Raw genomic sequence first — 26,441 nt, forward strand, 5'->3', positions numbered from 1 at the left:
CTATGTCTATGGCTTTCAGAGAAATTCTCTAAATCACATAATGTAAAACCTAACAAAATGAAGATTTGAAAGAAAATAGGAACTATATATATATATATATATATATATATATATATATATATATATATGAGCAGAGAACAGGAAAAAAAGGATTAAAAAAGAAACTTCACATATAGTGGAGGAAAAAAGCTTAAAAAACTGTTTTATTTTAGAATAAAAAGTGAGCAGTCTCTCATCTTACATTCTTTAATACTGTTATATTTCCTGAATGTGACAGAAAGAGGATATTAAGATAAAACTAAATATATAAGCCAACAAGCTTTGAGAACACTAATTTATAAACATGACAGCCTCTTTATCAACATACCAAGTAAAATGAGACAGAAAGCCAGATTGAGACATTTATAAGCAAAATGTTGATATTAGGGATAATAGCCAATATATTAAATGAGCCATATTTACACGTAGAATTATATTGAACAAGCATGAGTCATTTTAGTTAACAAAAGCCCTGTGTTTTCAGGAGCAGTTCTGCATTTTTTAAAAGAAAATTAAGTTGAGCGCTGAGGTTGTGGCTCAGTGGTAGAGCACTTGCCTAGCATGTGTGAGGCACTGGGTTTGATCCTAATCACCACATAAAAAAATAAATGAAGGTATTATGTTCATCTACAACTAAAAAAATTTTAAAAAATTAAGATGAAAGAAATCAAGAGTTTTCTTTTCTCACATAGTTGATCTCAAAAATAATCACTATAAATTGCCTCAGGTTTAGAGCTACATCAGCAGTTTTTCACAGTTGCAGGATTTGATTAATAAGACAATTATAAACTTCACATTTGTAAAATTTATATCTTATTTAAAATACAGTTATCCAGAAATGTCTGCCACAGTACAGGAACATTAATCATTAAAAACAGATATATTTGTTTTAAAGTTGGCTCTTTAGTCTGAAAAGGTTCAAAATACCCACACAAACCATTAAGAAAAATAGCCAGATGTACTATCCAGGCAGTTTGCTAAAACAGCACTCATAATTTATTGTCTAAGATCTACAGAAATACATGACTTTCTATACAAAGTATATTTGTTTTAAAAATAAACAAAGGGAAAAAAAACTTAATGGGAAAATCCCCTGTAGGAATCTACTAGCCACTGACCCATGTGCTAATTAAATGAGTACCATGATCAGGAACTGTGAAAAGTAGGTGTTTCATTGAAAATTATACCATTAGCTAGAAGCTGATCTCCATCAGTTTTGCTTAAATATTCCATGTAATACAAACCCCTTGCTGTTTTCCCCAAAGAATCACCATTAAGAAATGTAATTTTTAAAATATTAGCCACATTTAAGGATTTCATTATCATTAAAAATCTGATTAATAATACCAATGATGAAAAATGATTATCTGATAATGCAATAATAAAATAAATGTTTCACATGCATATGATATGGTTCCAAGAGGATAATGTATTAATATTTGAAAGAATGTATCTTTTTACTTCAAATATTGAATTTATAAAATATAATTTGATGTATTAAATATATGATAAGGACTTAATAACACATGATCAAATGGCTTAGGAATCACACTATGGCATTTTATATGACAAAATTAAATGAAAGTACAACCCTTAATGTCTTGAAATTTATTGGGTTGCTTCTAAGTATGTCAATTACAAGACATAGTGGAAGAAATGATGATGCTATGAAAATGCAACTGCAAATAAAAGGTTTGGGCATGCTTCCCCCATGCAAGAGGAGAAAACATAGATTAATTAGCTAGACTAGTAATTATTCCACAAAATGAACATAAATTCCCTATGTAAATTAAATCTATTAAATATTCATGTTTCCCGAGGAAAGCAAGTGACAATGTTTGATGATGCTATCAGTTACATTAATCAGGGTTGGCCTGTACAGAACAATTTGGATTATTTGGAAACCAAACCTTTATTTAAATGTCTTTTTCGACAGTCCTAACTATCTGTAGGATAATTATCAGTTTTATTGAAGAGCACAGAGATCACAAGAAAACTTATTTTTTCTTTATTTTAAGATAATTGTACATTAACAGAAAATTGTAAAAATAATACAAAGAGGTCTTGTGATCAGTCCCCCACTCCATAATGGCATTTTATGTAACCATAGTACAATATCAAATCCAGGAAATCAACACTGGTACAACTGACAGACCTTATTTTAATTTCATCAATTTAAACATGCCCTTGGTTGTGAATATAGAGAGCTATGGAAGTTTATCATTATGTGCAAATTCTTGTAGTCACCACCAAAATAGAAGTCAGAACTGTTCCACGAAGATATTCCATAAACTACCCCTTTATTGGCACACCCAGCTTTGTTTCATGATTCTTAATCCAACTCTGCAGTGCCCCAGACCTCACCATTACTAATCTGTTTCACAGTTCTATAACTTAATTACTTTGAAACTTAAATAAAGGAGATTATACAGTATATGACATTAAGAGAGTTGTTTTTAAATGTATAATTAAATGCGTAATTCCTTAAGATCAGTGTATTAATAGATTTCATGTATTAATGGATTTTTCATTTTTTTATTGCTGAACAATATTTCATGATATGGAGGTACCATAATTATTGTAGGATATTTTATTGTTTTCTAAATTTTACCTATTATGAATAAAGCTATTATGAAAACTGATTTCAGATCTTAGCGTGAATCCAAGTTTTCATTTCTCTAGGATGTACGTTTCCCTTGAATATAATTGCTAGGTTGTATGAAAAATGAATGTTTAATATTCTAAACATGCTGTATTACAGAGTTACTATTTTACTTTATATTCCCACTAGCAATTTATGAAAGATCCATTGTCTTATACCCTTGCCAGAAAATGGCATTATCACTAATTTTTATTGTAACTTTCTAGAAAGTGTACAGTGACATCTCATTGTGGTTTTGATTTCCCTAATGGATAACGATATTGAACATATTTTCATATGCTTGTTTAGAACTTGTATAATACCTTTTGGGCAAATGTTCATGTCATTTGCCTACTCATTGAATTGTTTCTCTTTTTAAGTGCTGAATTTGTTTTTTTTTTTTAAATCTGTGAATGGTATATTTGGTATTATTTATAACAATTTTCTGGTATATTATATTTTAAAAGCTATGTAGTCGGGCTGGGGATGTGGCTCAAGCGGTAGCGTGCTCTTCTGGCATGCGTGGGGCACTGGTTTAAAAATAAAATAAAGATGTTGTATCCACCGAAAACTAAAAAATAAATATTAAAAAATTCTCTCTCTTTCTCTCTCTCTCTCTCTTAAAAAAAAAAAAAAGCTATGCAGTTTTATGTTTGCATTTAAATCTATGACCCATTTTGAGTTGGTTTTCATATAAGATAGGAGGTTTGGGTTCATTTTTGGCATATGGATGTCCAATTGTTCCACTATCATTTGTTTAAAAACATTATCTTCTTCATTGAATTGGGTTTGAACCTTTATCAAAAATTAGTTGGCTGTACTTACATAAAGCTACTTCTGGAAAATTTAATCTGTTCAATTGATCTATGTGTTTATCCCTTTGCTAGCACCACACTGTATTAATGCCGACAGCTATATATACCTTAAAATGGGGACAGAATAATTCCTCCCACTTTATTATGGTTTTAGCTATTTTTGTACTCTTTCCTTTCCAGAACATTTTAGGATAAGCTTTCTTATATCCACAAAGAAAATATTCCTGGAATTTTAATTGAAACTGGGTCAAACCTAGAGATAAATTTGAGGAGAAATAATATCTTTATTATGGTGAGTCTTCAATCTACGAATAGAACACATCTCTTTATTTACTTAGATCTTTGATTTCTTTCATCAGAGTTTTTGTATTCACCAAATCAGGTTTGTATATGCTTTGTAGTATTTATATCTAAGTATTCAATTAGTTTTGTTTTACAAAGGCAAATGTCTTCATGGATTCTGTTAGATTTTGTACATAGACTTCCATTTCATCTGCAATTATGGAGTTTCGGTTCTTCCTTTTCTATCTAAATGCTTATATTTACTATTATGGTTCGGATATGAGGTGTCCCCTCAAGATTCCTGTGTCAGAAGGAATGATCAGAGGTAAAATGATTGGATTTTGAATGCTCTAATCAGTCTGTATTAGTTTGAATGGACCGACTGGGTGGTAACTGTAGGCAGGTGGGGTATGTCTGGAGAAGGGGGGTTACTGGGGGTGTGCCCTGGAAGGATGCATCTTCCCTAGGGCCCCTTCCCTTTCTCTGTGCCAGTCCTGACCACACCATGAGCTGAGCAGCTTTCCTTAGGCCCTTCCCCCATGTTCGGCTACCTTATCTTGGGCCTAGAGCAATGGGACTAGTTGTGTATGGACTGAGACCTCAGAAACCTTTTCTAAGTCATTCTTGTTGCGTATTTTGGTCACAGCAACGAAAAACTAACTAAAACTTTTATTTTTCCTACATTACTGTGATGATTTCTTGCAATATGTTGAATAAGATTGGTGAGAGTGGACAACCTTGCCTTATTCACATTCTTAGGGGAAAAGCATTATGAATAAGCTTTTCTGAGAGATGTAAGTTCTGTTGTCTAGATCATATTCCATGTGGCTTTCCAGGTGTTCAGCACTATATGTTGAAAAGACTTTTTTCTCGTTGGACTGCCCTTGCTACTTTGTCAAAGATCAATTGGTTATATTTGTGTGGATTTATTTCTGGGTTCTTTATTCTATTCCATTTATCTGTTTGTTTATTCTTTCATCAATAACAACACACTATCATGTTACTGTAGATTTTAAGTAACTTTGTTCTGTAATAATGGTACCTCTTCTGGATCTTTTTGCCTTTTCCTATAAGCTTTACAATGTTTGTCAATATAAAAAAATACAATGAATATGTAGATGAAGTTGGGAAGAACTGACCCCTAACCACATTTGAGTCTTTCCAACAATGACCATCAAATACTCCCCGATTTATGTGGATCTCTCTTTTTTTTTTAGACATTTAGCCTTTTTAAAATATATTTTTTAGTTGTTGATAGATTTTTATTTTATTTAAGTATTTCTATGTGGTGCTGAGAATCGAACCCAGTGCCTCACACATGCCAGGCAAGTGTGCTACCTCTGAGCCCCAGCCTCAGCCCCTTATGTGGATCTCTTTAAAAATTTCTTTTATCACAGTTTTGAAGTTTTCTTTGTATAGATCCTATATATATTTTCTTAAATTTATACATAAATATTTCAAGGTTTTTTGGTGTTAGTGTGATGGTTTTATATTTTTAGTTCAAATTCCAAATATTCATTGCTATTATATAGGAAAACTAGACCTTTGTATATTGATCTTGTAACCTGCAACCTTGCTAACATCACTTCTTAGTTCCAGCAGTGTTCTGTTTTGTTGGTTTTGATTCTTTGGAATTTTCTACATAAGACAATCATGCCATCTAAGAACAAAAAGATAGTTCTAGTTCTTCTTTCCCAGTTTTTACAGCTTTTGTTCTTTTACCCCATCTTATTCCATTAGCTATAACTTCCAGTAGGATATTGAATAGCAGTGGTAAGCATGGACATCCTTGCCTTATTTCCAACTTTAGAGGGAAAGCATCTAGTCAGTCTCACCATTAATTATGTTAGCTGAAGTTTTTTATGGATCTTTTTATAAAGTTGAGGAAGTTGCCTTTTAGTCCTAGTTTCCTGAAAGGTTTTTTTTTTTTTAAATCATGAATGAGTGTTAGATTTTGTCAAATGCCTTATCTGCATCTGCTGATATAAAAAATGATTTTTCTTTAGCTTGTTGTGATAGATTATATTAACTTTCCAAAGTTGACCAGTCTTGCATATGTTTATTCCTTTTTAAAGCTGAATAATATTTTGTTGTGTGTAAAAGTCTGTTCTGTTTATCCATTCATCAATCAGTTGATGGATATTTGGTTTGTTTCCACAATTCGACTAAAAATGCTATGGCTATGAACATTCATGTGCCAGTTTTTGTGAAAAGGTATATTTTCAATAGTTTGTGGTACATACCTAGGAGTGCAATTGCCAGTTCATGAGGTACTCTAAGTTTAGATTTTTGAGGAATTGCCAAACTTTTCCACCAGCAGCTACACCATTTTACATTACCAACAGCAATAAATGAGAGTTTCAAATTCTCCATACCCTTGCCAAATGTTTGTCTTTTTAAGTACAGACATCCTAGTGGGTATGAATTAGCATCTCATTATGGTTTGGATTTCCATTTTCCTAAAGATTAATTATGTCAAACATCTCTTTATATGTTTATTGACCATTTGTAAATATTCATTGAAGAAGTCTATTCAAACCTATTGTTATTTTTAACTGAGTTATCTTTTTATTTAATGTTAAATTTCAAGGGTTATTTGTATATTTGATATAGAATCTTATCAGATAGATGATTTGCAAATTTTTCCCTAATTCTATATCTTATCATTTTATATGGTTTTAACTCATACATTTAGATTTTTGAGCTACGTTATGTTAATTTTTATATATGGTGTAAGGTAGGGGTCCACTTTCATGGTTTTGCATGTCAATATTCAGTTGCCCCAATGTCACTGTTTTGATTGTCTTGACACCACAGTTAAAAATACTGTAACTTTAAATCTATGGGTTTGACAGGCACTGTGCTGTATACCCATAGTTCTAGGAACTTGGGAGGCTGAGGCAAGAGGATCATTTGAGCACAGGCGTTCAAGACCAGCTTAGGCAACATAGTAAAACCCATTTCAAAAACCAAACGAAATCCCCAAAATGAAACAAAATGCATGGATTTATTACCAGCCTCTTAATTCAATTTCATTAATCTATGTCTATCATTATGCCAGTACTACACTAAGTATACTAATGTAGCCTTGTTAGAAATTTTGAAATTGGGGAATGTGGGTCCTCCTACTCTGTCCCTTTTTCTTCAGATTCTGGCTATTCAGGGACCCTTACTTTCCAAGGGAATTTTATAATTAGCATGTCAATAACATTAAGTCATTTGAACAATGAATATTAGAGGTCTTATCCTTTACTTGGCAATTCCTTAGTTTTCTCAGTAATATTTTATAGTTTTTTAGTTGGAAGTCTCTTATTTTCTTGGCTAAATACATTCCTAAATATTTCATTCACTTTGGTGCTATGGTAAATGGAATTGTTTTCTTAATTTCATTTTCAGATTTCAATTGCTACTGTATAGAAATATAACTGCTTTTTGTATATTGATTGTTTATGCTGCAAACTTGCTAAACTTACTGATTACACCTAAGAGTGTTTTGTGGATTTCTTCAGGTTTTCTATATACAGGACTAAGTTCTCTGAAAATGAAGTTTAATTTTTACCTTTCAAATCTGGATAGTTTTTATTTCTATTCCTTGCATTACTGCCCTTTAAAATTTTTCAATACAATGCTGAAAAAAAGGACAATCCTGTCTTATTCCTGAGGAGGTAAAGTATTGTTTTCAAACATTCGATATGAAGTTAGCCATTAGTTTTTATTAGATATCTTTTAAAAGGTTGAAGTTACCTTCTACTCAACAGTGGTTTTAATCATGTAAGGGTATTGGGGTTTTTAAAATGCTTTTTATGTGTCTACTGAGATGATAATTTGACTGTTGTCCATTTTTTATTAATAAGTTGTTTTACATTGATTTTTTTCTTTTGAAGTGCTGATGATAGAACCCATCATGGCCTTGCTCATACCAGGCAAGCATTCTATCACTGAACTATATCCCCAGCCCACACTGATTGATTTTTAATGTTTAACCAAACACGTATTTCTTACATAAATTCCACTTACTCGTGGCATATAATATTTATAAAGCTTTTATTGTAATAGAATTCACATACCATACAATTTCCCTACAAAGTATACAGTTTAATGGATTTTAGTAAATTCACAACCATGCAACCATTACCACATTTATATTTTGAACATTTAATCATTTCAAAAAGAAATCCCATACCCATTACAAAATTCTTTATGGGGAATTTTCAATTACATGGTCAATCTTTTCTTATTATAGGTGTATTCAGATATTCTGTTTCTTCTTTGGTAGCTTGACTCCTAGCAGAAATTAGTTCATTTCAACTAGGCTATCTAATTGGCTGACATATAATTTTCATGGTATTCTCTTATGATCCTTATAATTCCACTGGTAATATCTTCTCTTTATTTTCTGGGTTTATTAATTTGGGACATCTCTTTTTATTGATCAGTCTAGATAAAGGCTACTTAATTTTTTGGATCTTTTCAAAGAAGCAACTTTTGGTTCCAACAATTTTCTCTATTGTTTTCCTATTCTCATTTCATTTATTTCTCTTATAATCTTCATTATTTTCTTGTGTCTTGGTTTGAAGTTTAGATTTCTTTTGTAGTTTCTTAAAGTAGAAAGTTATTATTTGAGCTTGTTCTTATTCATCTGAAAGTATTTTATAATTTTCCTTGTTACTTCTTCTTTGACCCATTGGTTATTTAGTAATATGCTGTTTAACTCCCACTTATTTGTGAAATTCCCATATTTTCTTCTGTTATTGAGTTATAATTTCATTCCATATGGGTCAGAGAGGACACCTTGTATAATTTCCTTTAACAGTGATCTTTTTCTTTGCATGATTTCAGATTATTATCAAGTGTTTTTTTTTCTTGAGCCTAAAGGACTGCTTTTAGTATTTCTTGTAGGGCACATTAGCTAGTAATAAATTTTCTGGTTTTGTGTATCTTTGTTTCTCTGGGGGACTATCTCAAATTATCCTTCTGTTTTCAAGTTTGGTTTTGCTGGATAAAGGAGTCCTGGTAGACAATCTTTTACTTCCAGCACTTTGAATGCTATCCATTACTTTCTAGTCTTCATAGCTTCTGATAAGAAATGTGTCATTTATGTTATTAAAGATCCTTTGTACGTGATTAGATGCTTCTCTGGCTGTTTTCACAATATTCTACTAGTCTGTAGCTTTACTTTCTTGTCTATAGCTTTCAACAGCATAATTATGATATGTTTGGGGGTTTATCCTACTTGAAATTTGTTGAACTTCTGGGCCATTATTTCTTCAAATATTCTTTATACTCTTTTTTTCCCTCTCCTTCTGGCATTTCTATTATGCATATATTGGTATGCTTGATGGTTTTCCACAGGTCTCTGTTCATGTTGCTTAATTTTTTTTTCTTTTTTATGGTTTATTTTTAGTTATACATGACAGTAGAGTCCATTTTGATATAATTATACAAGCATGGAATATATCTTATTCTAATTAGGATCCCAGTTTTGTGGATGTGCACAATGGTGAGATTCACTGTGGTGTATTTATATATGTACATAGGAAAGTTATATCAGACCCATTCTACTGTCTTTCCTATTCCCATCCTTCCTCCCTTCCCTTCATTCCCTTTGTTTAATCCAATGAACTTCTATTCTTCCTCTACCCCCACCTTATTGTGGGTTAGTTTCCACATATCAGAGAGAACATTTGACCTTTGTTTTTTTGGGAGCTTCATCAGTTTTCTTTCTGTTCTTGAGACTACATAATCTCAACAAACCTGTCTTCAAATCTGCTAATTTTAATTCTTTCTTTTACCTCCCTGAAATCTGCTGAGACCCTCCAGTGAATTTTTCACCCTGGTTATTTTACCTCTCAGTTCCAGAATTTCTATCTTGTTCCCTTTTCCTTTTTTCAATAGTTCCTCAAGTTACTGATATCTTCTATTTGTCAAGTTATCATTTTCATATTTTCCTTTATTTTTTAAGACATGGTTTCCTTTATTTCTTTGAGAACATTAAAAACAGCTAATTTAAATTATTTTTCTTTTTGAGAGAGAGAGAGAGAGAGAGAGAATTTTTTAATATTTATTTTTTAGTTCTCGGCAGACACAACATCTTTGTTTGTATGTGGTGCTGAGGATCGAACCCAGGCCGCACGCATGCCAGGCGAGCGTGCTACCGCTTGAGCCAGATCCCCAGCCCTAAATTATTTTTCTAATAAGTCTAACATCTGGATTTGCTCAGGGACAGTTTCTATTGATTGCTTTTTCCCCTCTGCATAATCCAATTTTTAAAATTTCTTCTCATGCATGCTTCATGAATTGTTTTGTTGAAAACTGGATGTTTTAAGGATTGTGTCAACTCTAAACATCAGAATCCCCCCTCCTCCAGGGATTGTTGCTGCTACAGCTGTTTACTGGTATTTTTGTTCCTTAATGTTCCTTAATGATTTGGTGGGGGGGGGGATAAATTCTATAATGTCTGTATTCTTTATGGTGTGTAGCCATTGAAGTCTCTGGTTTGCTTAGTTTTTGTGTATGTGTGGGGATACCTTCAACACTCATTCTGAGAGCTGGCATCTGTCTTACCATCCTGTTTGCAGAACTTGACAAAAAGCCAGAGGTGATGGCTTAAGGCCTTCTCAAATTTTTCTTCAGCATGTGCACAGCGCTACACAACGGGCATGACTTTCTGGTTTCCCAGGAATATATTATGGACATTTCATGCCTAAGCTTTTCATTTTAAGGTTTTGGTTAGTTTTTTATTTGCTTGAACTGTTATCTATTGCCTCAGGCAGCAATGACTTTAAACAGCTGACTCTAAAAATTTTTAGCAAATGCCCCTGGAGTAAAGACTTTTTGCACTCTGAGTCAGGTCAAATAAAAACATCCTTGCAAGTGGGGTCTTCTAAGAACTACCAGACACTGTCCCCCACTCCACCCAATGAAAATATTTTGGGAAAGAGGTTTTGAAAAAGTTCCTTCCTGTTTTTACTCCTTTGGTGGCTGCCAGGCTGCTGGTTTTCATCATGATTTTGAATTGTTTGTTTTCAAGGATATTAAGAAGCTAAAGAGAGGCAGATGGGAATGCTGCAAGTTATAGTGCTCTGAAGTTCACTGTTCTTACCAACAGTTATCCATTTTTTTCTTGACTAAATTCTTCTTGGGTTGCCAGGCACAGTGGCATGCACCTGTAATTCCAGCTACTCAGTTTTTTTGGTGGGATGGTACCAGGGATTGAACTCAGGGGCACTCGACCACAGAGCCACATCCTCAGTTCTATTTTGTATTTTATTTAGAGACAGGGTCTCCTTGAGTTGCTTAGCACTTTGCTTTTGCTAAGGCTGGCTTTGAACTTGTGAATCCTCCTGTCACAGCCTCCTGAGCCTCTGGGATTACAGGCATGTGCCACTGTGCTCAGCAACAAACCAGCTTTTAATCCCAACTATTTTACCTTCTTCTAATTTCCTTAGTTGCTTGAATTAATTTAGACACCTATTTTTAAAATAAAAGCCTACTTTAATTAGTGGCTCAGAAGAGTAAAGAACAAAAGTGTATTAATTGAAAGTTCAAGATTAAAATCTTGAGGTTTCATTATTAGGAACTATGTATATAAGGATAAAAATATCTTCTAATCAGAAGTAATATTCTAACATAAGTTTATCCAGCTTTCATTTAATAGAAACTTCTTCATCTCATTTTTACAAATATCAAATTCACTTTTTCATACACGTGAAAGAGAAATTCTAAATTATTTAGCAATAATATGCCTTATTAGGAATTTAATAAAAGCTGTAGCCTTTCTCTAAGAAAATGAGCATATATATACATAAATCTGTTTATAATTTCCAGAGATTATTGGAGACTGTGTAGTCTACAAGTTTAAAAAAAAATTATTGAACATAAAAATTGTGATTTTGATGGCAAAATACAGAACACATTCAAGTAATTATACTACCTCATTTTCAGTAGGGCAATGATAATTTAACATTAAAACATGCATTGGTGATGTGCAACTAATAAACTTTTTATTTCAAAAGTTGATTTGTAAATTATTTACTTAAAATTTATTACATATTTTTTCTAATAAAAACATAAGCAATGGTTAGAGACTATTAAAATTTAAGTCTCTTAAGTATAGGTACTCATTTTGTCTTTGTATTACAATATCTATCCAATTAAATAGCATATAAAAAATTCCCTGGTAGCCCTTTATGAAACCTATTTCATTTATAGAAATGCACTAGGAAAATAGGAAAAATATTGAGGCAATGACAGAGATCAAATAAACAACAAACCCAAAAATAAAATAATAAAATGAGGTAAAAAAGGAAAGATAAAATAGATTTTTAAATTATCTGTTACCTGAGAGACTGGTTTAATTATAACACATATATTTGAACTTATGGATTTCTTTTTATTGTGTTAAATTTTACTTCAAAACTAGTTTCTTCTTAATACAGGACATCTTTCTACACTGTGCCATGGATGAGGTCATTTTTTGACCCTAACAATTTTTAAATGGACCAAAAGAACAGAGGGGATAAAATGTTTTGCCTGCAGTGACTGGAAAAAGGTTGAAAGAAGTTATTTGGGAAGTAATGAGGGGGGCACTATTCATAGAGGTTTTATGTAATAAAATAATTTACTATTTGTTGCATATATTATACATCTTACATAATAAAATATATCTAAGTCAGAATAAAGGTAAGGAAGCTAGTGTGAACATAAGCAACAGAGGGAATGTGGATTCCATTGCAAAACAAACAAACAAAAAGCAGGTGGAGGTTGTAAAGATAAAATTCTGCTTCAGTTTTTTGGTTACCTCATAAAGAATTATTATGCTAAAGATGGGGAAAACTATAGTTTGATGCTATAAATATAAAGGGACAATTGTAATATTTTGACTGGAATTGGCTATTAACTACTTTTGAGTATAAATTATTTTATAAATTTATCAAAATTTAAAATATAATTTTAAGCAGGCTTTACAACTAAAATTATACTTCTTTTATTAAAAATTTTTTTTGTAGTTGTAGAAGGACAATATACCTTTATTTTTTTATGTGGTGCTGAAGATCATACCCAGTGCTTCACACATGCGGGGCAGGCACTCTGCCACTGAGGTATACCCCCAGCCCAAAATTATATTTCTTTAAAGTTTTTTGTTTTTTGTTTTTGCAGTACTAGCAATGGAACCCAGGGCCACTGAACTCTGAACTCTGACCAAAATCAGCTAAAATCATGAGAAATATGAAAAATTCAACTGCATTATCATTGAATATGTATAAGCTGTGGCCCTACCATATAGGCTAGGTATAAAAAGAGTATAGGATTCCCTTCAGTTAAAAAAAGCTTACAAGTATAAAAGATCAATGGAATGACCTGACCTTGTCTTCAGGACAGGACTTCAAGACATTTATATTGCCAAAGCAAAAAAGGAGTGAGCTATGACTTCAGTGATAGGCTCCCATATGCTATACCATGTAAAGATAGGACTTAAACCCAGGGATATGGATTATATGCCAAGCCGTCTCCCTTTTTCAAGTTTGGAGTTTGACTCTCTAAGTGACAATAAACAGAGATTCAGTCTCACACTCTGGCTGAAGATATCTGTCAATAAGCCACCTCAACTAACTGAGAAAGTAATTAATTGTCTCCCTAAAAACTGTCTTTAGCTTACAGATGTAAATTAGGTATAATGATGAGATAAATCAAAACTCTGGTAATAATAATTTTGGGTTAACATAAACAATGAATTTTTTTTAATTATTTGTAACAATGCTTAAGAGAATTTAGCTTATATCACTCCTATTAAATATAGGTAATTAATTCATAAACACTTGTGATTTTTTTAAATCAGAATCTTACTAATTTTATAAACAGTATCAGAATATTTAAAGAAATACATTTTGAAGATATCTGTTTAGTGAATTAGGTTTATACAAAATGACTTCAATACTTTAGGTTTTCTTTATAAGCAACTGAGGTATGGAAAAATCAAGCAAAAAACATTAAACTCAAAGGCAGTTAAAACTTTAAGAAAACAGTGCTTTCCTAGCATGCCTAAGGCCCTGGGATGTAGTACTGCAAAAAAAAAAAAAGTTTAAAGAAATATAATTTTAGTTGTAAAGGCTGCTTAGAAGTAAATTTTAAATTTTGCACATATAAGAGGAAGTGAGGGGAAAGGGGAAAAAAACGAGAGAGAGAAATAAATTACAGTAGATGGGGTAGGGAGAGAAGATGGGAAGGGAGGGGAGGGAAGGGGAGGGGAGGCGGGATAGTAGAGGATAGGAAAGGCAGCAGAATACAACATACACTAGTATGGCAGTAGGTAAAAAAGTGGATGTGTAACCGATGTGAATCTGCAATATGTATATAGGGTAAAAAGGGGAGTTCATAATCCACTTGAATCAAATGTATGAAATATGATATGTTAAGAACTTTGTAATGTTTTGAACAACTAATAATAAAAAAATTTTGCTAAATTTATAAAATAATTTATATTCAAAAGCAGTTAATAGCCATTTCTAGACTATGAAATCATAAAATATAAAATCTCAAAATTTTACATAAGATTTTTAAAGATTAAAGCACTAAAAACAAATCAGTCATTGTGAGTAGCAACTTCTAAGAATCTTTTATAAACAGTATATGAATAGTAAAAATTTAGAGAGTCACAAAAGTATTTAAGTAATGATCCTGAAAACAGACTATATGAAGAGATTAACTTGAAGCACACAGGATGTGAGCTTCTACTTTCCACAGTAAGATAACTAAATACAACACAAACAAAATAGGCTACTCTTCCTTAAGATTTTCCAATCTAGATTCTCAACTGCACTGCTCTTGGGATTAAAGAGGAAAGGATTAAAGGATTTGTCTTTTAATGGACTGTGGAAAAGCTTAAAGTTAAAAGACAGGCTAATTAGAAAAGTTAATAATCAATTATGAAATATGAATTGTGGTTACATGAAATAACAGCTTAAAAATTTAAAAAATAAGCAACTTTAAAATGCTTAGATGTTGCTTAAAACAAATTATACATGTAAATATGATTATCCATGTTAGTGTCTTAAGACAAAATTTTAAGTCCTATAAGTCCTAACCGTACTGATCTTTCAAATTTCACACATTATACTCTATGAGACTTAAGGCAAAAGTGATATATAGTTCTACTAGATCATAAGCATAAAAGTAGTACTTTACACACTTGGGAAGGCCTAATCTTAGCTTCTTCTGGATCTGCAATGATCATCCTTGCAATTATTTCCCCTTCCTTCCCATCCCATGTCTTATACCATAGGATTCAAATTACAAATGAGACTCTAAAAACATATATGCCCAGATTTCACTTTCTTCCTAGTAAAAAAAAAATATAGGCCTGTTAACTATCCTGGATGACTTTATAACTATAAATTACTCTTCAAACACTATTTTTTAAAATTCTTGAGAAACTAGAATGGCATTAACTGTCTCCACCCACTTCCCACTACATCATACCCTTTGCTTTCCCACCCCCAGATGAAGGTTAGGTTGATAAATGGATTTGGAGATGGAATAAAGCCAGACATCAAATAACTTACTTGAAATCCATCTCTTACCTTCTGTACTTAACCCTGGACTTGATGTGAACTTGGCTACATCAACAATTTTTACAGCAAATTGTTGCCCAGTTTCTCTGTTGATACATCGTCGTACAACACTGAAGGGACCCCTAAAAAACAAAAAGTCAATTTTAATTTATTGACTCTCTTATGTTCCTCTTTCATAGCAGCATCTTTTTATGTTTCATTAGATATACTACATAATCACCAAGTACTGTAGACATACTACATAATCACCAAGCCATTCTATATCAAACTCCTGATGGAATATAGTTTTCAAAGCAAAAATTTAAGTAATATAATTTGAGCATATTTTTCTGTAATTCATGAGGCAATTAATCATTTTAAAATATTATTAAACCAGATAAAATAGAAGCTAAGTTATTTGCTATTTGAAATCATTTTTTGAAAATTCTACATAATAATTTTTTCTTATGTTCAAGGCAAATAGTCGTCATAATATTTTATATAGATTATCAATACCTTAAACAAAATAAGTGAGGTCTATAGCAGTGGTATTATGAAACTGAAGATCATTCATGACACCTTCCTGTCATCTTACCCACTACTTATCTTATACGCACTAACAAGTCCTGCTGAATTTACATCAAATATCTCTCAAACCTGTCCACTTCTCTCCATGTTCATATCCTAGTTTGAGCTACTACTATCTTTTGCCATGACAACAGAATTATTTCTGCCATTCATTCTTACAGTACTATTTTGCTTATTTATTTATTGAGGTACCAGGGATTGAACTCAGGGGCACTCAACCACCAAGTCACATCCCCAGCCCTATTTTGTATTTTATTTAGAGACAAGGTCTCATTGAGTTGCTAGCACCTCACATTGCTGAGGGTGGCTTTGAACTCACAATCCTCCTGTGTCAGCCTCCAGAGCTGAGGGGATTACAGGCATGTGCCACTGCACTGAGCATTTTTGCAGTACTATTTTAAAAATGAAAATCTCATATTATGTCTCTGCTTAAATCTGAGAGGAGGGGGAGGGAGATGGAGATATGGGGGGGAGGAGGAGGAAGTATTTACAATACGCATACCTAATCAAGAAACAAAATACATAAGTAATTCCAAAATAAAATAAAAAAAGGAATACACTCCAATAAAAATCTGGCCCAAAGGCACTTCATGCATGATTTGATCTCCAGCAATCTCTCCAGTCTCACTTGAATTCACAGAGACATCCTTCATCCTCCTTAAATTTCAAATTAGAATTGCTTTAAATTGGAAAGGAAATAAGGAAAGGAAATAATTTCTACCAGCCAAGTCACTGGTCCAGTTGTTTGCTTACCCAGTCCTCTCCTCAATCTAAAGTAGTGATTCTTTTTTTTAATGTTTATTCTTAAGTTTTAGGTGGACACAATATATTTATTTTACATTTATGTGGTGCTGAGAATTGAACCCAGTGCCTCATGCATGCTAGGTGAGCGCTCTACCACTGAGCCACAACCCCAGCCCCAGTGATTCTTTTTTGTTTGTTTTAATTAGTTACACATGATAATACAATGACCTAGACAATAGTGGTCACAGAGTTGCATCAGGTGAGATGCTTTTTTAAATGCCAATGTTCAGACTGGGGATATAGTTCAGTGGTACAGCATTTGTCTAGCATACATGAGGTCCTGGATTCTATCCCTAGCTTTATATAAAAAAAGCCAGTGTTCACACTCAGGCAACACACACACACATGCACATAAACATTGTTTTTTGAGATTAAGTCATCAAATAAATATCAGAACTCAACATAATGCAAAGATTTGTGTGTGTTTGAATTGACTATGAACACAACACAATAGCAATGTACTGCAGTAGTTTATTTGAAATATGGTATAATTCACTAAATACAAAAACATACACATGTACCTATGTATATTTTTCACCTCTTTGGGAGAGGGAACAGACAAAACAATGCCTTCACACAGGTAGAAAAGGTATAGCTGGATGTATGTGCTCAATAGCATATATAAAAAAAATTCTTCATTTACACAAGGATATTTGTGATACTGCTTGCCTTAGTTTGTCTTTTTTTTTTTTTCAATTAGAGGACAAACAAATGAATGTAATTTAACCTAAAATTAAACATTTCTCCTAAATCACATGAACACCATCAGGAGGACATCAACTACACCACAGCTTCAAATCTCTCTTCAAATGACCTAACAAAGCTAACCTGGAAAGAAAAGAAAGGGAAATAATGTATCTTTCAAAACTTAATGAAAACAAGACCTTTTCAATAATCACTCAAAAACCCTTCAAAGATTTTCTTCTGTAACAATATAACAAAGTGAGGCAGGACTCCCACAACTGTTTTCATTCTCCACCTGGATATCTTACTTTGAGGATTCATTCTAACCATAGCAAGCAATTTCAGGAAATGCTTAACATAATTGGTTTTTGTCCACACACAAACCCTTGGGACTCTATTTATATTTACATTTGTGTAGTGTGCTTCAATTCGCTAAATTATTTTGGAAACTTTCCAAGATCTGTATATGGGATTGTTCATGGAGATATGTATGTGGGATTGTTCATGGTCCATCGAATCAATTCTTCACTTTTTCCTGTTTGAACAAAGCTGAGGAAGAAGGCACAGCTTCTCTCTCTCCACCCTTTTAATAGGAGTAAAATAAAGAAAGCCAGGGAGAGAGGAAAGAGAATATTGAAACAACAAAACACAGAAACTTTTTTAAATCCATGAATTTATATCCCCAATTCTTTAATTTTATAATATGAGACAAAGAAAATAAGTGTTATCTATGAATTATTCAAGACTCGAAGACAAGTCACAGTAAAGCATTTTAAGGGTCAGTTGTTCAATGATATCCGGGGGCTACAAAAGTGAACCAAATTTAATGCCCTAAAATGATATTAAGACTTACTTTAAGTTTTTATTGTTGTTGTTGTTTTGTGTGTGTGTGTGTGTGTGTGTGTGTGTGTGTGTGATTTCATCTCCAACTTAAAACTCAGCAGAAACTATTTTTTTTTGTGTGTGTGTGGTACGGGGATTGAACCCAGGGGTACTTTACCACTGTGCTGAGTCCCCTGTCCTTTTAAAATTTTGAGACAGGGTCTTGCTAAGTTGCTTAGGACCTTGCTAAGGTGCTGAGGCTGGCCTTGAACATATGATCCTCCTGCCTCAGCCTCCTGAGTTGCTGGGATTTTACAGGCATGCATCACCATGCTTGGCAGTAACTGATAAAAAATTTAAAATTTAGCTTGGTCTCCCATAAATGAGAGAGGGTGATGAAGTGTGTGTAACTCTCATACTATATTATACTTATTAATTATATTTGGATATCAATTTACAAAAGAGAAAAATCCAGGGGCTTAGGTTTCAGTCTGGCCTGTACCCTTTTTGATGCTTGAAATTTCACCCCCCAAATTTTAATTCTATGGTACAATAAATCCTTGGGTATATGTGTGGAGGAAAATATTGATATAGTTTGTAAGCCATCATCATAAATTACCATCTTTTTCATATTTCCACTAATTATGAACCTAGGTTATTGAACAAGTGCAATGATAATTGATGGTATTTCAGATTATATATATATATATATATATATATATATATATATATACACACACACACACACACATATACACACACATACATTTTATTATATCTACTTTATTATATACATTATATACACATATATATTATATATATGTATATATATTTTATATGTATGTATATATATAAAATGTGAAATTATATATATATATATATATATATATATATATATATATACACACACACACACACACACACACACACATATATATTTTTATTCACCTCCTTACAAATACTGACCATTAACTGGGATTATAACCTAAGGTTCTACTTTAGGCAGACGGCTGCTTACAGAAATCTATATTTTTAGGTAAAAGGCCAATTAAACCAGAATATAAGTGAGTATTGCTGTAAAATCTCCTAAAGTTTTGAAAAGAATACAACTCTGTCCCTATGCAGACACAGAACTATCTCCTCTTGTTTTCATTTGTGAAAAGAAAGGTTAAGTCTAGATAATAATTCAGATATTGAAGGTAAATATATCAAAATAGAGACTAGAATTAAATGAAATTATGTTAGAAATGGTGCTAGTGTGTTAGTTTCTGGAATAATAGGCTAGACTGAGCACAGTGCATCTAATTTATTTCCCTCCCCAAGCCCCACTAAAACATCAAAGGGTTTTTAAAAAGGACTGGGAGAGTAAGACAGGAGACAATTCTAATAATCAGATTTGGGGGTCAAGGCAGAAGATGAAGGGATGGTAACTGACTCAGCTGACTTGGGAAAGTTGAACTGCAAATAGAAAATAAGGAAACCAATTCAGAATCAAACCCATTTATACTATAGAATCTTCAAGAATCTCACAAATTAATAGCACCAGATAATTTTAAAGCTAGAAGCAAAGAGACAGTATGATTAAAGTAATAAGATTTGAATGAAATTTGTTAGGGATTGTTAGATCTCTTTCAACTTTATATCATGGATAACTGCCCCTCAGTCATCCTAACAGATTTACTCTCTAGAGAGTATAAAACAGGGTCACAGGGCAAGAAAGATAAGGCCAATGAGAAAGGGGGTACTATACAGAAAGCAAGGGAGGATGTGATCACATATACAAACAGTCCCCAGTTCCTTTTCACTTAACAGAGGGAATGCTGGAAGCCAGATCTTTACCCGTAAGATAGGAGATGACAAGACTTTTTCTGCTGAATATCTGAACAACCAAGTGGGAAAGATATAAAGATAATGACATAAAGTTCCCCAAATTGCTCAACTAGATCACCTGCCAGTGAAACCACAGTCAACAAGTTGCACTTGCACTGCAGAGTCCTCAATCAGCTTTCAGGTCCTCTGTGGCATGGTTTCCAACTTCAGCACTATTATCATTTTGAGCTAGATATTTTTTTTCTTTCATGGAAATATCATTTGCTTTATACCCACTGGAGGTCCCCTCCCTCTAGCTATGATAATCAAAAATGTCTCTAGATGTTGCCAAATGTCCCCTGTGGGGCAAAACTGGCCCCAGTAGAGAATCACTGCTCTATTACTAATCATGAGTAGACAACCAAGGCTCCTAAGACATCTGGAGAAGAGTGTCTAATTTGGAAAATAGGGGCCAAAATAAACAGAAAAAGAAAATTAAAGGAAACAGACTACACAAGAACAACACTTTCAATTACCATTAATATCCTCAGAAAGATACTGCAAACATGAAAAAAATGCAACTCTGAACTTTAGGAAAACAAAAAAAGTTCCTGGAAAATAAATACGCAAAGAAATCTAAAACTCAAAAAGAGGGTTGGCAGACAATGTTGAGGAAATCTCCCAGAAAGTAGAGCAAAGATAATAAAGAAAACAGAGAGGAAGAACTTTAAAGGATTAATTCAAGAAATTTTCCCAGACTTAAATCATGAATAGCCCAACTTAAAAGGACCTGCCAAGTACTCAGCAAAATAACCCACACATACACCATTGTGGAATTTGAAGTCACTATAGACAAGAAGATTTTTAGGGTTCCAGAAGTGGGGATAAGAGTACCTAGAGGAGAAGGGTGATACACAATTCCTACACAATGGATTAGGAATCAAAATCGCTTTAGATCTCTCAATGGCAACACCAGAAGCAAGAACCAAGTAGAGGGGCTGGGGTTGTAGCTCAGTGGTAGAGCACTTGCCTAGCACGGGTGAGGCACTGGGTTAGATCCTTAGCACCAGCATAAAAGATACTGTGTCCATCTACAACTAAAACATACATATATATACACATATAAAATAACACAATAGAACACCTTCAAAATCATGAAGGAAAATAATTTCCAACCTTTAATTCTACATCCAACCAGACTACCAATAACCATAAAGACATTCTCAGACATGAGAGGCTCAATAAATTACTTGCCATGTATACTTTCTGAAGAATTATTGTAGGATGTGTTGTCAAAACAAGAGTGGACCAATGAAAAGGACGCCAATGGACAGGAAATAGGTCCTCCAGTACAAAAGATGGAGGAAGGTAATCCCCAGGAGTGCAAGGAAGGGAATCTCAGGCTAATAGCTATGCATCAAACATAGCAACTAGACCAGACTGAGAGCCAGGAAAGAGTACCACTATTTCTGATCACTTTTTAATCCAAATTCTTCTTTTTTACCTTTTCTGGCCATGGACTGATGAGATTTCTGTTCTTCTCTGCTGTCTGGACACTGCACTGCAGTGTTAGGCTTTGACCTACTCTGAAGAGCTGGAGGGTGTCAGTGAGCTGAAGAAGAGGAAATGCAGAGTGGACTGTGTCCCTAACTGTGATCCTGCTGGACTTGGCCCACTCTGTACTATAGTTCCAATGTCCTTCCTGCTTGGGAAGAGTCCAAAGGACTGGGATTTATTAGTGACCTTGCCAGCTGACTTCCCAAGGCCAATAACACTCAGGGCATCTGAAGCCAGACTTCGAACAAGAGATTCTGTTTGACTTTTTCTCTCCAAAGTCTTCATATAATGATACCAATGTTGCCCTTTCCTTATACAGGTAAGTTTGTACTTAACAACTCAGTTTTTAAAGACTAAACTATGTGGCACACACCTACAGTCCCAGTGGCTCAGGAGGCTGAGGCAGGAAGATCCCAAGTTCAAAGCCAGCCTCAGCAAAAGTGAGGCCCTGGGCTGGGGATGTGGCTCAAGTGGTAGCGCGCTCGCCTGGCATGTGCGTGGCACTGGGTTCGATCCTCAGCACCACATACAAATAAAGATGTTGTGTCTGCCGAAAACTAAAAAATAAATATTAAAAAATTGTCTCTCTCTCTCTCTCTGTCTTTAAAAAAAAAAAGTGAGGCGCTAAGCAACTCAGTGAGACCCTGTTTCTAAATAAAATACACAAATGGGCTGGGGATGTGGCTCAGTGGTCAAGTGCCCCTAAGTTTAATCCCCAGTACCAAAAAAAAAAAAAAAAAAAACCATACTAATAAGGGATATATATGTATGGGGAATAAAGATATGAAGAAAACCAAAAGGCATGATGATTAATACAAAAGCCAAGATAGTGGCTAGTGGCTTTTCATTTATTATTATTCTATGAACACAAACACACTTCATACATATATATATTTCCTACTTAAAATATTTTTAATGGTTGGGGGTAAGTTCCTAAGGTCTTGCTAATCATAGGAAGTCTTAATTTTTCATAGATATACAATACAAATTATATTAAATATAATTTATGAAATATAAATATAATTTCTTTTTCATAATTTTCCTACATATCTTGTGGTATATTGCTAATTCATCATGAGTATCAAGGAAACCTGCAGCCCTCTGATAATAAAGGCCTTTTCAAAAAAAGGAAAGAAAAGGGTAAGGAAAATGAAGGCCAAGAACAAAGTTTTACAGAAACACAAACAACACACACAGAGTTGATATATAGTTGATCCTGATTACTCAGATTCCATATTTATGAATTTGCCTACTTGCTAAAATTTATTTGAAACCTTAAAATCAACACTCATGGCACTTTTATATTTATTTATTTATTTCTGATTTTTATTTATTTATTTTTTAGTCATACATGACAGTAGAATGCATTTTGATATATAATACATACATGGAATGTACATACATCAATCATATTGTCTATTGTATTCTGCTGCCATTCCTATCCTCCCTACTCCTCCCCTCCTCTCCCATCCTTTCTCTTTGATGTTCAGAATAGAGGGACATTTATTGTGGATTGGTAAAAAGGAAACAATGCTGCAATATAATAAATGACAACAGGAGTAAGAAATCTTGAAAACTATACTATAGACATACACAAATGTATATAAAAGTGATACCTAATAAAGATAACAATGGTGTTTTCCAGTATATCAATGCTATTTAGCCATTGCTACTAAAGAACTCATGTATCTTTTTTTTTTAATAACAGGGATTAAACCTAGGGGTACTTAACCATTAAGCCACACCCCCAGTCCTTTTTTTATGTTTTATTTTGAGACAATATCTCACTAAGTTGCTGAGGCTGGCACTGAACTTGCAATCCTCCTGTCTTACCTTCCCAAACTTCTGAGACCATAGGTGTGTGCCACCACACCTGGCTCTTTTCTTGTCTTCCTGTTTTGTGATTGTGATAGGGAGATAGAGATGTTGTCCTGACACTTTTTTCTCTTTAATACTTTCGGTACCCATCCCCATATCCAGCATATACACTTACACTTACACACACACACACCCCAAAGTGGCAGGTACAGAGACTGAACCAAAAGAAAAACAATTATACCTAAAAAAAACCACATATGAAGTAGAAAATTAGTAAAATCAATCTTGGGAACCACTGACTAAATGTTAACAATTAAAGTCCTGACAAAGGAATTAAGCTTGGTACAATTCAAATCATTCCTTGAAAATAGAAGAGGGAGGCTTATTTGAGAAAGTTAGCAATAGATCTCCAATAACCTAAGAGAACAAATCAGATTTACCTGTCAAAGCTGAGTAATTCAGAATTACGACTAGCATTTACTTGCTCAGTACTTATAACAGCAAAATTAGTACCTCTGTCAAGCCTTATTAGTTCTGTGAAAAGTTTAGTTGGCCTTGCTTTAGATCTCATTTAGCATGCCATCTTCTGGTCTGAGTCTCCATATGACACATTCATCATTTACTACTTTTATGAGAGGGACTGCAGATCACATACAGTAGTATCTGCTCAAAGCAAAGATTCTGGAAAATGTGGGGGGAGAGAGGGAGAGAGGGAGGGAGAGAAAGGAGGGGCATGGCAGGGAAGGAGGGACTTAGGTTAGAGCCAATGTAGAGGGATTTGGATTTGTTAACTCATACATGATGGAGCACAGATCAAGGAGAATTGCTAAGAAAGAAGGAAAAAAGTTTTGTAACATAAGAAATAGGAAGTAGAGTAGACATAGGCAGAAAGAAAAGAGAAAGCAATCCCCAGTATTTATCTGAAAGAACTGAAATCAGCATACTATAGCAATACACACAATAGCCAGGTTATGGAACCAGCCCAGGAGCCCAAAAACAGATCAATGAAAGACTTGAACCAATGGAGTTTTGCTCAGCCATAAGGAATGAAATTATGGCATTTGTTGGTAAATGGATGAAACTGGAGAACATCATGCTAAGTGCAATAAGCCAGACCCAGAAAGTCAAAGGTCAAATGTTTTCTCTCAAATGTGGAAGACAGTGCAGAAGAAAAAGGGATATCACAAAAATAGAAGAGAGACCAATAGAATAGAGGAAGGGAATCAAGAGGGAGGGAGGAAGGGAGGGCATGGGGAACTACTGGAAAATAAAGTCTACCTAATTATGCTATGTCCATGTATGAATATGCCACAATGAATCCTGTGTTTATATAAGAATAATGCATTAACTAAAAAAATAATAACAGAAGGGAGACCAACAAAGTAGAGCAAGGGGACCTAAGGGAGGGAGGTGCGGAGAGAAAGAGAAGGTAAAGGGAAATTGCAATTAATCAAATTATGTTATGTGCATGTATGAATATCGTGTAATGAATCCATTATTATAATTATAATGCACCAGTTAAAAAACAAAAATATGAACAACTGCAAGATAAACACATCACAAAGTAAGAACTCTGATTCAGTTATACATGTTTAGGTCCTCTTAGTTAATATACAAGAAATTTTCATAAAGGATACTGAAGCACTGACATTTTTAAAAATCTGATTGATATTTGCACATTTTATCATATGAACCTCATTTTCCCCAATGGAAATAAGACAAAAATACAAAGAACAAACAAAAGTTTAAGAAAGCAATTCTTGCCTTCAAGGGACACCCAATCTAGCAAACTGTTGTTCATAAATATAAATAATGTTAGCATAATGTCATAGGATTAAGTATTGAATTAGTATAATACTAAAAGTTTATTATCTGTGAATAGAAATGTGGTCAGAAGGCCTCTATGAGACAGAGATACCTGGAAGGGCTCAGAACTATGAATAGGAGTTTTTCAAGCCAAGGAGAACAAGGGGAAGATTTCAGAGATAGGCAATATCATATGATATGGCCTAGAGCCAAGTCAAAATGCAGTGTGTGCTGGGTACTCCATAATATTTGGTACTACTGGCATGAAAATTTGGAGGATGAGAAGTGGCTGGAAAATGAGGAGATCAAAGATAAAGGGTGGAGGATGAGCTGGGAGGAGTGCAGGGTCAGTCACACGTGTTAGCTTGAGCAGGCAGTGGTAGACTTGAACCAATATAGTAAAGACAATTGACAGACATTTAAGTAAATAAGTTGATAAGACAACATAGTAGATGATTAGCTAATCCAATATTAGTCCCCATTTTATAGACTAGGAAACTGAGGTTAAGACAAGTTAAGGACTACAGCTTTTATATGGAACCCTAAAATCTAAGTTCTTATTCTCTATACTTTCTAGGAAGCACAAGTGAGTGGGAGGTAACTGAAGTCATTGTTGTAAATGAGAACACTTAAGAGTGTAGAGGAAGGCTGGGGTTGTGGCTAAGTGGTAGCTTGCTCGCCTAGCATGCATGAGGCACTGGGTTCGATCCTCAGCACCACATAAAAATAAAGACAATAAAGTCCATCAACAACTAAAAAAAAAAAGAGTACAGAGGATGAAGCCCCAGAAACCATGAACATAGACTTGAATTCCTCTCCAAGGGATTGCTGAATGTCCTCATAGAAAGACTATAATAAGCCCAGTAAGAAAAAAGAACAAGTGCTAAAGGCAAGCTCTTAGATCATAGTATTTTCCAGAAATACAAACACAATGACCAAATGCCTAGCCAGGCTTGCCCTAGACAAGATCAGGGGTTCCCCCATTCCACTCACATCTGGCCCAAGAAAAGCATCATTTTCACTTTTAAATTAAGGGCTGTACATTCTCATCTTGTTATTTTCCATTTATTTCCATTGGGGTTATATATCAGAAAATAGCCCAATGGAAATATTTAAGAGAAACAACATTTTTGGAACTTACTCTTGACCTTTTCTCCTCCTTCTACCAGTGTTCAGGAATGTAATTACTTATAACTAGTACTACCATTATCATAATTGTCAAATTCT

General features: G+C 33.8%; 1 protein-coding gene across 4 annotated transcripts in view; it reads right to left on the reverse strand.

Moving 5' to 3' along the window:
* The window catches only part of Cask (calcium/calmodulin dependent serine protein kinase), a 366,225-nt gene that overhangs the window by 278,569 nt on the left and 61,215 nt on the right, over nt 1–26,441 (reverse strand). For 2 of the 4 annotated variants that reach the window (XM_071606242.1, XM_071606243.1), the window contains exon 2: nt 15,339–15,469. In XM_071606242.1, coding sequence (XP_071462343.1) covers nt 15,339–15,469 — 131 coding nt within the window. The remainder of the gene's footprint in view (nt 1–15,338; nt 15,470–26,441) is intronic. The other 2 variants (XM_027927438.2, XM_027927437.2) reach the window with 1 other exon arrangement.

The sequence above is a fragment of the Marmota flaviventris genome, chromosome X (assembly GCF_047511675.1).
Source record: "Marmota flaviventris isolate mMarFla1 chromosome X, mMarFla1.hap1, whole genome shotgun sequence".
Lineage (NCBI taxonomy): Eukaryota > Metazoa > Chordata > Mammalia > Rodentia > Sciuridae > Marmota > Marmota flaviventris.